Source organism: Diospyros lotus, chromosome 8, assembly GCF_014633365.1.
Source record: "Diospyros lotus cultivar Yz01 chromosome 8, ASM1463336v1, whole genome shotgun sequence".
Lineage (NCBI taxonomy): Eukaryota > Viridiplantae > Streptophyta > Magnoliopsida > Ericales > Ebenaceae > Diospyros > Diospyros lotus.
In genome coordinates, this window is record NC_068345.1 from 6,386,199 (window position 1) to 6,398,532 (window position 12,334).

Sequence of the window (12,334 nt, forward strand, 5' to 3'; positions counted from 1 at the left end):
AGGAAATAGACTCAAACCTTCCTGGAATAGTCATCTATAAAGGAAAGAAAATATTGGGCACTAGAAAGGGAGCTAGGGACTTGGGGAGATCCCTAAAGATCGGAATAAACATACTCTAGAACATCTTTGGACTTATGTGTTGTAGAAGCAAACTGCAACCTGTGAGACTTGCCCAAGGCACATGTCTCACAAAAGTCTAGGTTTCCAATCTTCCTGGAATCTAAGATTCCTTGCTTACTTAATTCTAGAAGACCTTTCATTCCTATATGACCTAGCCTCCTATGCCACAACACAGTGTCATCTATTTCAGAAGATGAAACTGCAGCACACCCAGAGATTGACTCTCCTTGAAGGACATACAGTCCTTGCTTGCGGATTCCCTTAAGAACTACCATGGATCCTTTAAACACCTTGAGGACCCCATTTTCAGACTTATAAGACCCCCCATTAGAATCTAACATACCTAGAGCAATAATATTTCTTCTAAGGTTTGGCACATACCTCACATTGTCTAAAGTCCTATATGTTCCATCCCACATTTTAAACCTAACTGACCCTAAACCGGTTACATTGCAGGATTGATTATTGCCCATTAGGACTTTGCCACCTTCTATATGCTGGAAGTTGAGCAACCAGTCTTTCCTAGGTGTCATGTGAAAAGTGCAACCTGAATCTAAAATCCACTCATTATCTATGGTATGTTCTGTTATAATTAAGCCTTCTGCACTATCATATCCATCAGAAATATTTGCTGCATCCTGATTACTTGGGTTTTCATTTTCTAGATCTTTCTTTCTCTTATAGCAGTTCTTTCTTATATGACCCTCTTTCTTACAATACCAACAGGTTCTTGTTTTTGAGGATCCTCTACTTGTTCCTCTTGACTTAGAGTTTGACCTTGTTTTACTCTTACCCCTTGAATTCCCTTTGCCTTTGCTCTTAGATTTCTGATCCCAATTACCCTTTACATTTAAGCCTTCTGCACTATTTATTTTCTTGTCTTTCTTCTCATCTTCAAGATCCCTAGATCTTAAGGAAGACACTACATCCTCTAAGGATAAAGAAGTTCTACCATACTGCATTGCAGTCCTTAAATCTCTATATGATTCAAGCAAGGCATTTAGAAGAATTACAGCTTGATTTTCTTCTAAGATACACTCATCTATGTTTTCTAGACCTATTACAATGACATTAAAGTCATCTAGGTTTTCTTCTAGAGTTTTAGAGGTATTCATTTTAAAACCAAACAGTCTTCCTTTTAAGAAAATCTTACTTGTTAAAGACTTAGTCATATATAGAGATTCTAACTTATTCCACACCTTTAAAGCAGTCCTTTCCTTATTTACTTGTCTAAGGACTTTATCTGAAAGATTTAAGATTATTAAACTGTAAGCTAACCTATCCATTTTTCGCATTTCAGGAGTAGGTGGAGATTCTATTTTATCCTTCTCACCTGCAGAAGGTTCATCCAGTGCTTCAGAGCACTGGTTTTGAACCAATACTGCAGTCATTTTCTTTTGCCATAATGAGAAATCACCACTACCATCAAACTTATCTAATTCATACTTAGATGGAGCCATTATATGGACAGTAAAAAACAGAATGGTAATATCAGGGGATATTTGAGATTAATTGATACTTAATCAGGCAGGAATAAAAAAAAATAGGAATAGGCAGGTAAGAAAGACAGATAAGATATAAATCTTATTCAAGATCAAGAAAGTACAACTTGAATTAGAGCATGCAGTACAAATCTAACAGACTAAGATTCGACCAGTTTTGATACATACAAAGTTAGGGTAAGAAAAAATTATGAGATCTGGAAACCCTAAGATTTGAAGTTCTTACCAGATCTGAGGTTTTACCTTTCGGATCTGTGACAGTCTGACCGGGATCTTAGAACCTCGTGGCTTTGATACCATTTGTAGGTTTTATACAACCTGATTTCTCGACCAAACACAGATTAAGCGCGATACACAATAAACCAAAGTTTAAACAGAAAAGTATAAATGCAAGACACAGCGATATACGTGTTCGGATCAATAGATCCTACTCACGGCAGAGGCTCCGCCTCTAGTCAATCCACTAGATCTCAAGTTTACAAACGATTACAAGACCATGAACAGTAAAATAGAAACAGTATTGCAATACAACTGAAAAATAGAAACGAAAATAACAAGATCAAGGTAGATCTGTTCTATACCGATCTCACGATCAAGGCAAAGATCTGTTCTATCAGTTTACAACCTCTCACGCCTCAGGCGTTCCAAAAACAAATAGAGATTTAAGCAATAGCCGTTCTTACTGTCAGATCTTACCATGGAAGCAACCAAAGAATCGAATGAAACATAGATCAGAACGAAGGATTCACGAATGGTGTCTCGCTTCAAGAATCGCCGACTTAGGGTTTTCAGAGAGAGAGCACAAGACAAAATATCAGAGAGTTCTGGAAATTAGGGCATCGACCTGCTCTTTTATAGCAACGCCAATCATGGGCTAAACAGTAATGGACTCGGCCAGCAGCACACAAGGCAACACGAACAGCCCAAATAACATGCAGCTGATATATATTGATAACATATATATATATATATATAACAGCATATAATGAGACATTAATATTTAAATGAAACAAGTATAATAAAATACATCTCAGCAACATGTAACAGCATGCCAGAAATCTGATAAAAAAAAACATTTTGAATCACATAATATCAACAATCACGACCAATTTATAATTTTGAGGAAGGGTTGGAAGAATATGAAAATATTGAGGACGGTAATGTTTATTTTCTTAAAGTGATGAATGATTTTGATTCTTTTTATTTAAGCTTTTATTTAGGTTATTTATTTTCTTAACTTCTCAGATCTATCAAATGTGTCATTGCAGTCAAGTTCGAGTGACATATGAGATTTGTTTTGTTCTTGATTGGTGCCCTCAATATGAATTACAGGTAATCTCATGCCAAGTAGATACTAGATTGGTCATTCTTATAAAATTTGAACTAACTTTGTAGGTATGTGGTTTTTGATTCAGCGATCCTAGTTAGTTAGTGGTCTATTTATTAATTTGAAAAATACTATTTGTATAAATAACTGAATTATCGATAAAATGATCGAATGTGCCAAATGATAAAAATGTCCTCACCCAATTTATAGATTCATCACATCTACCCTTAGTCGCCTCCTTTCTTCTCTTCCATGGTCGTCTCTAGCAACCTCCGCCTTGCCTCGCATCGCCGACCACCCGTACATCCTCTCATTGCCCCGTTGCAGTGCCTCATGCGACTGTCGTTGCATCTTGCTATTGCCCCACTACAATGCCTTGCACGATCGCCGCTGCATCCTACTATCGCCTAGCCCTAGAGATGGGAAATGGGTCGGCTCGCCCGACCTATCTCATAGCCCGGCCCGCCTAGCAAAATGAGGGCCGGGCCGGGCCGGGCTAGCAATATGTGGCCTGCGGCCCGGCCCACCAAAAAAAAATATTTAAAAAATTATATTTATATTTAATAATTATAAACATAATAATTAAAAATTATGTTTCTTGTAAACATAATTTTATTGTAATGTTTGTAAACATAATGTTTACTGTAAACATCATAATTTTACAAACATCAAAATTATAAGTAAACATTAATAAACATATTTTAAAAAATATTAGTTACATTTGGAAAAAAATAAAAAAAACATTTAAAAAATTATATATAAAAAAATTAAAAATAAATGGCTCATGGGCCGGCCCAAATAGCTAGGCCTACGGGCCGGCCTTGCCCAACAAGCCGCACGGGCCAGCCCAACAGGCCCATGGCCTGGCCCGACTCACTTTGGCCTATTTATTAAGGGCCATAGGACCGTGCCAGGCTCAAGTTTCCATTTCATTGGCCCAACCTGACCCATCTCCCTTGTGGGCCAAATTCGGCCCGGCCCACCAAATTGGTGGGCCAAGCGGGATGCGGGCCTGGCCAGGCCGGCTCGCCCATTTCCCATCTCTACCTAGCCCAGCGCCTCGCATTGACTGCCACTGCACCATTTCGTCACTTGGCCACTATCGTCTCTGAATGACGCTCGGGCAATAAAATCCATCAGATAAAGTTCGATTAGACCATCAAACCTATCATTCTATCAGTACAAATAGCACGATGCTTTCATTTTAGTGGCTTTATCATATATATATATATATATATATAATACACATCTTAACATTTGGAGTATATTATAGAAAGGAATTGGTTTGACAAGAGTCACAAGATGCACGTGATGTGGTGGTATGTTTGATTGATACCTGTATGCTCCCTGCAGTAGCTTTAGCCTTTCGGGGTCCTGCTCCTGCCCACTGACTCACTGCCAACTGCTTGGCCCCCTCCCCTGTCCTTTTTTTTTTTCTTAATCCTATTCTTGAAAGATATCAACTTTATCCTTAATTTGATTTTTAGATAAATTAAATATAGTCATAAATTTATACATCACTAAATAGAATATTTTTGTCTCCTCCAGAAATTGAGCTCGCGTCACACCTAAAAAAATTTAAAAGCTTTACCACTTGCTCTATATTTTGAGAGCTACCTTAACCGTTTCTTTATCTAATTTTGAGTTTATTTCTCAATTCGTTTCGTAGTGTGAACACCTTTAAGTTTTAGAGATTTTTTTTTCTTTTTCTTAAACTAATTATGTGATTCAACACATTGGAAGATGATGTATTTATAAATATTTTTTTGTTTTTTATTTAAAATTAACATAATTGTAAAAAATTATATTTCGAGTTTGTAAAAAAATAAGATTTATTTATATATTTATTCAAACATTTTTAATTATTTATTTAAATTTAAAAAATTCATATCTTAAAAAATAGACATAAAATCTATTTTAAGTATTTACTCAATAAATAAATAAATAATTATCCCCTACAGGCTACACATATCCAACTTCACGAGACAACACAACCCATCATGCTCCTTGACTTCCCTAATAGAACCTCTAGAGTCCACAATAATAGAAAATTAGGATTCTGAGAGTTGAATCTTGGCGGGGAAGTCCCAATTACACGAATACGCTACATGTCATAATGACATATAAAATATAAAAATGTTATTCGTACAAATAATTAAATTATTAAGAGGATAATTAAAGATGTCTAATAACAAAAATACCCTTGCCTAATTTACAGATTCATCATCCCTGCTCTTGGCTATCCCCTCTCTCCTCTGCCATGACCACCTCCAACAAGCTCTTTCTCGCCTTGCCTCATTGTCATCTTTGCCTCGCTGACCACCGATATATCCGTTGTATCTTGTCGTTGCCTAGCTGTAATGCCTAGTGCAATCGCCGCTACATCTTGTCGTTGTCTCGTCGCAACATCTTGCGTCGATTATCGCCACACTATCTCGTCGCCTCGCTGTTGTTGTTTCTGGATGAAGCCCGATCTGGGACTGATCGGGCTTTTCTCGTCCGCGACGTCTTGATGATTGATGTTAAAGTTTGATTTATAAAATTTATTCGATCATTGGAATTGTCATTCCATCAGTATATGTAGTACGAACATATAAAATAATATACTTTTATTCTTTTGCCACCTTTCATGTTTAGATTAAATATTGATGAGATAAAATTAATAATGAGATGAAATAATGATAGAATTAAATAATATTATCTTACATTGAACAAGAAAATATAATAGAATATATTATATTGCGTGTCATATATTAATAATACATTGATATAAATATTACTCTTAATATAAAAATTAAATATTTAAATAAAATTTTTATTTTAATATAAAAAATACTATTGGTACCCTTTAGACTACACAATATATGTAAAATGATAAAAATATCCTTCATCTAAATTTGTGAGGCACATGACTAAACTACCTCTCACATAAGGTGATGAGGTGGCATAAGGCGGTGAGATGAAGTGGTGAGGCGCAAAGGAAATTTTTATCATTTTATATATATTATATAGATTAAGGTGTAGCCCTTAATGTATCAATAGCATAGTCTTTTAACATATTGATTAAAAGATAATGTTATCTTTATTTGTTATAGATTAATGCTTCTTTAGGATGATATTTTTTGCATAATTTTTGGTACTTATATCCTCAATTATGCTAAGAGAGGTAAATTACAGTTATAAAATTTTATCTTACTACACAAAATAAAAATTTAATTCTTATTAAATTAATATCGACATATTCTCTTAAACCCATGTCCTGTGAGCAAATTAACGCTTCCTTGTCATTGCAAAATGCGGAGCCGAGAGAGACAGAAACCCACCCCCAACTATTTCATCTGACTCAACCGTGAGGAGGAGTGGGGTCTCCACTATTTTTTTTCACCAAAGTCCAAACCTCATCTCCGTTCCTTTATTGGAGCCTATCCGCATTGGATGAGACAATCAAGCCGAATCAGATGGATCATCGAGTGTGAACGCATGCATGAAGTTGGGATTCTTTTTTCTCTCTCTCTCTCTCTTTCTTTCTTTCTTTCTTTCTTTATTCTCTCTACTGCTGTAGTGGCCCTTTACGGTCCCATATTTAATACAGGAAGATCGGATCAAGATAGCGATGATCATCACATCATTCAAAGTTGAATTTGTAAATATGAACTCATCAAGATTCCTTATTATTTAATTGTCCTTCTTCTTCTTTCCCTTTCATAGTTCCAAGTGTCAGCGGCGGATCCATCGAGATGAGCTTTGCTTAAAATTAAGTTTTTACACTTGAATTTGTAACATTGGGTTTATGAAGAAGGAGACAAAAATCATAACAGCAAATTCAACAAATCAGAACAAAAAGGGTATTTTATTTAAAAATAAAATAACTTAACATAAATGAATCATGACCTAAAGACAGCCAACATCATTACAGAAAAGGCCAATTCATCATATACCTCTAAAAGAAGAAACACATTTGATTGGGCAGCAGCGATCGCCGTGAGATGCCACGTGATTGCAACACATCACTATTCACTATCACTAGCCATCTCTCGCTACTCCATCAATGAGACCAATCCAAGAATAATAATAATAAATTAACACACGAAACCTCCCCTCTGCCCGTCCGCCACGTGTCAGATCCACGACCCCTAAATGTGGCCATCCCTACCGTCACAAAACCCCTCCATTTAAGCCCTTCACCCTAAAACTGTAGGCGGCTCAACTCACAAGTGTGTAGAAACGAACATGGAGCCCCGCCACTGGAACACTCGTTTGTCTGTCTTCCTCGTTTTGGTTCTCCACTTCGTCCCGTTCTCTGCCACGGCAGACCATGAAGTCCCAAGCACCCGCAGCACCATAATCTTCAGTTCTTTAGACCGATCCAACTATTACTTCGACGTCTACACTCTCCCAATTGCCGGCTCCGGCCACCTCATCTCCGGAAACGAGCTCAAGATCACCGACGGCCACTCCGCCAACTTCAACGGCCATTTCCCCTCCTCGACCTCATTATCCGCGCTGCTCTCCTCCCTCCCCGATCAGACCCTCGCCGCAACCCCCGACCAGCTGCCCCTCCACCTGGTCTACGTCACCGAGCGAAATGGATCTTCGAGCATATACCTCGACGTTCTGTACTCCGGCGGGTCGGGTTACACCCGGAGAAGGTCGACGCTTCAAGTACCGAATCGGGTTCAAGTCCCGTTGGTGGGCATTCAACAATCCAACGGTCTGATTGGGATAAAGGATAGGCCCTCTCTGGTAGGCGATTATTTGGTCTACGTTTCGACTCATGAGAACTCGGGGGTGCCGAGGATGAGTTGGGCTGCTGTGTACTCCACTCACCTCAGGACCGGGTCGACCCGGAGATTGACGCCTTATGGGCAGGCTGATTATAGTCCCGCCGCGTCGCCGTCGGGGGTCTGGACGGCGGTGGCTTCGTCTGGGGAGAAAGAATGGACCGATACCGATAAAATACACGATAGTGGTACTGATATCTACATATTCAGGACTCAGGATGGGTCGGACCGAGTCAAGGTGGTAGAGCACGGCGGGTGGCCGAGCTGGGCCGATGAATCGACTCTGTATTTTCACCGGAAGAGTAGCGACGGATGGTGGAGCGTCTACAAGGCAAGTCTTCCGAAAAGCGGACGAGTCGGTGTGGGCTCAGTGGTGACTCAGCGAGTCACCCCACCGGGTATCCACGCGTTCACTCCGGCTGCTTCGGTGGCCAACAAGAATTTCATTGCTTTGGCAACGAGGCGACCCGATTCAGAGCAACGGCACATAGAGCTTTTCAATGTCATTTCAAAAGAGTTCGTAGAGGTGACCCGACCCATTTCTCCTGGGGTTAGTCATTACAACCCGTTTCTCTCTCTTGACTCTACCCGGATCGGATACCATAGATGCAGAGCCCGAGACAACGGAAGGAAAGGCGACCATTTGCTCTTGGAGAAGATGCAGAGCCCACTGGCTGGCGTTGATATGTTTCGCGTTGATGGGTTCTTTTCTTCTTTCTCGCCGGAGGGCGACCGGATAGCTTACTCGTTGTGGCCGTATCACACGGGTCTCTACGTTGTCAACCGGGACGGTTCGGGGCTCCGTAAACTCTTGGACGGTAAGTTCAAGAACAGATTGCCGTTCGGAACTGTTTGGGATCCGAAAAGAAAAGGGATTTTGCACACTAATATTGGACCCGCTTTTGGTGCCGAAAAGGAAAGAGTCGACGTGATCTCCATCAACGTTGACGACGAGGATGAACTGAACTTCAAAAACTTAACCACCGGTGGCGATAACAATGCCCTTCCAGCTCCTTCACCCGACGGAAAATGGCTCGTTTTCCGGTCGGGTCGTTCGGGTCACAAGAACTTGTACATAATGGACGCAGTGGAAGGAGAGAAGGGCGGCCTCCAGCGGCTCACCAATGGTCCATGGCTCGACACGATGCCGTATTGGTCTCCGGACGGCGACTGGATCGTCTTCTCGTCGGACCGGGACAGTCCGGGATCGGATAGCTTCGCCTTGTATTTGATCCACCCGAACGGGACCGGGCTCACGAAACTGTTCTACAGCGGGCCGGGCGGCCGGGCAAACCACGCCTGGTTCAGCCCGGACAGCAAACGCATCGTGTTCAGCGCCGACCACGCAGGAATGTCGGCCGAACCAATCTCGTACCCGGAGAACCATCAGCCGTACGGTGAACTATTCTCAATCGGAGTGGACGGCACCGGACTCACGAGATTAACCCACAACCCCTATGAAGACGGGACGCCGACATGGAGTAGCATACGCCTGAGTGCCAGCGACGTGAAACATCCAATTGTTGCTGAATGTTCGTTTATGGATTGCATCTGGCTCGATGAATCGCTTGGGCTTAGCAGTGTCTCGTCCCAGACTCGGTGTACTCAGTGAGTTGGGGAGATATATTAGGAGTTTGTGTTCTGTTTTGTGCACTGGTATTATTAATAATTATGAGATGGACCCTTCACTCTTGTGTAATACATTTATACAGTTTATAAATAAATATTGGAGATTGATTTCTCAATTTGTGAATAATAAAATAGAAAATTTAATTTATTTATATTATAAATCAAAATTATATTTTTATATTTTAAAAATACATATCTTTAATTATAAAATTAAAATTGAAAACTAAATAATATTTTTTAAGACTAAAAACAAAAAAAAAAAAAAACCCTTGACAACTTTATAAAAGACAATATTTAGTTTTTATTTTAACAATAGAAAATTAAAATAAATACAATCCCATATCACAAGGTACACTAAACTGCAAGAAGAGAAGACTGAAAGAAGATCCTATCCAACCCCATTCCAATTTTACAGCCTAGAAAATGATTATTTCGGCGGTGTTTAAATCCTAAATCAGCGAGCACATTCTGGCCGAGTTGACAGCGAGCGTTCTGAGTCAACCCAACTGGTTGGCGAATCGTTCAGCCAGTTACAGTCTCTGATTGTGCACTGTGGTTCCGTCGGGTGGGCCACGTCGACGGGCCCCACTTGTATTGGGGACCAAGATGGGGTCCCGTCCTCGTACGAGTTGTGACTCAGCCTGGTGATTCCGGTGCCGTCCAGTTTCATCGTGAAGATTTCGCCGTACGGTTGATAATGATGTGGGTTTGAGATTGGTTCCGATGATACTCCGGCCCAGTCGGTCGTGAAAATTATGTGACTCATGTCCGGGCTGAACCACCCGTGGTTGACACGTCCACCGGACCCACTTTGTAGCAGCTTTGTGAGCCCCGTCCCATTGGGGTGAATCATGTACAATGCAAAGCTACCCGAACCAGGATTGTGCCGGTCTGATGAGAAGACAATCCAGTTACCGTCGGGCGACCAATTGGGCATTGTGTCGGTCCATGGACCGTCCGTGAGTCTATACAACGCACCTTTCTCACCTTCTAGAGCGTCCATAATGTACAGGTTCTTGTGACCCGAACGACCCGATCGGAAGATGACCCATTTGCCATCGGGTGACGGCGCCGGAAATGCATTGTTTTCTCCGCCGGTGGTCAGTTTATTGAAGCTCGGTTCTTCGTCGTCGATATTGACAGAGATAACATCAACTTTATCGCCTTCTGAGCCGAAGATGGGACCAATGCTAGCGTATAAAACACCCTTTCGTTTCAGATCCCAAACCATTCCAAAGGCCAATTTGGTCCCGTCCTGCCCGGTGAAGAGTTTTCGGAGACCCGACCCATCCCGGTTTATTACGTACAAACCCACATCATGCGGCCACTGCGCGTATGCAATTCGGTCGCCGTCGGGGGAGAAAGAAGGAAAATAGCCATCAACGCGAAATACAGAAACTCCTGGGAGTGGGGTCTGGATGTTTTCCAGTAACAAATGATCACCTTTTCTTCCATTATCTCGAGCTCTGCATCTATGGTATCCAACCCGAGTAGAATCAGGGGAGATAAATGGGTTGTAGTGATGGGCCATAGGAGAAATGGGGCGAGTGACCTCCACGAACTCTTTGGAAGCAACATCGAACAGCTCTATGTGGCGATATTTTGAATTGGGTCGCCTGGTTGCAACGGCAATGAAGCTCTTATTGGCCACCGAAGCTGACGGAGTGAAAGCATGGAGGCCTGGTGGGGTGACTCGCTCAGTGACCACTGAGTCCACACCGAATGGTCCGCTCTTCGGAAGACTGGCCTTGTAGATGCTCCACCACCCATCGTCGCTCTTCCTATGAAAGTACAGAGTCGACTCATCAGACCAACTCGGCCACCCACCGTGCTCCACCACCTTGACTCGGTCAGACCCATCCTCAGTTCTGAAAACATAGATATCAGTATAAAGCTCTTGCTCTTCACCGCTCCATCTCCTCCCAGACGAAGCGACCGCCGTCCAGACCCCCGACGGCGACACGGCGGGACTGAAATCGGCCTCCCCACGAGGCGTCAATCTCCGGGTCGACCCGGTTCTGAGGTGAGTGGAGTACACAGCAGCCCAACTCTTCCTGGGCACGCCCGAGTTCTGGTGAGTGGAAACATAGACCAAGTAATCGCCCACCACGTTGGGCCTGTCCTTCATCCCAATCAGACCGTTGGATTGTTGAACACCCACCAAAGGGACCTGAACCCGATTCGAAACTTCCAGGGTCGATCTTCTCCTGGAGTGATCGGAAACGCCGAAATACAGAGCGTCGAAGAATATGGTTGAAGACCCATTTCGCTCGGAGACGTAGATCAGCTGGAGAGGCGGCTGCGCTGGGGTTGTGGCGAGCGTTTGATTGGGTAGGAAAGAGAGCAGCGCGGATAATGAGGACGCGGAGGGAAAATGGCCGTTGTAGTTGATGGAGTGGCTGTCAGTGATCTTGAGCTCATCGCTTCCGCCGTTGAATTGGGAGTCCAGAATCGGGAGGGTGTAGACGTCGAAGTAATAGCTTGACCGCTCCAAAGTACCGAAGAGAATGGTGCCGCGGGTGCTTGGCCCTTCAGGGTCAGCCGCCACACCGGATAGCAGGATTATCAAAGTGACGAAGGAAAGCTTCTTCTGGCGTTCCATCGAGTTTGCCGAGGGTATTCTGCTGAAGTGCATTGTATTTAACGGAGGTAGGAGAGAATGATGTTGCAGGGGTTGCCATTTGACGGTCTAGATTGTTACACGTGGATGAAAGGATAAGATAACTGGGTCTCTGAGTTTTATTTTGTATTTTTTATTTTTATTTTATGGGACGGGTTATATGCGATTTTGTGCAGCCACTCTCAGGGGTGCACGTCAGTCACTGTCCATTTGAAAAATAATAAAGTTATTGTGTGGTTTCTCTACTCAAGGGGTTTTTCTCTATCGTCTCTCTCTCTCTCCTCCATTGCCTTTGGCTCCTTTTTCATTGTCGTCGTGTTACCGTTTGATCTTGTTGATCGTCGTTATATTTTTC

At 42.2% G+C, this 12,334-nt stretch overlaps 2 protein-coding genes across 2 annotated transcripts; one reads left to right on the forward strand and one right to left on the reverse strand.

The window, feature by feature from the left end:
• The first annotated feature begins 7,138 nt into the window (after positions 1–7,138).
• On the forward strand, positions 7,139–9,475 carry LOC127808474 (uncharacterized). The gene has a single exon (XM_052347035.1). It carries the CDS (start codon positions 7,180–7,182, stop codon positions 9,340–9,342), a length of 2,163 nt encoding a protein of 720 aa, XP_052202995.1. The 5' UTR covers positions 7,139–7,179; the 3' UTR covers positions 9,343–9,475.
• A 161-nt stretch (positions 9,476–9,636) lies between these two features.
• On the reverse strand, positions 9,637–11,985 carry LOC127808844 (uncharacterized). Its single transcript, XM_052347502.1, has one exon. It carries the CDS (start codon positions 11,959–11,961, stop codon positions 9,814–9,816), a length of 2,148 nt encoding a protein of 715 aa, XP_052203462.1. The 5' UTR covers positions 11,962–11,985; the 3' UTR covers positions 9,637–9,813.
• Positions 11,986–12,334: the final 349 nt, after the last annotated feature.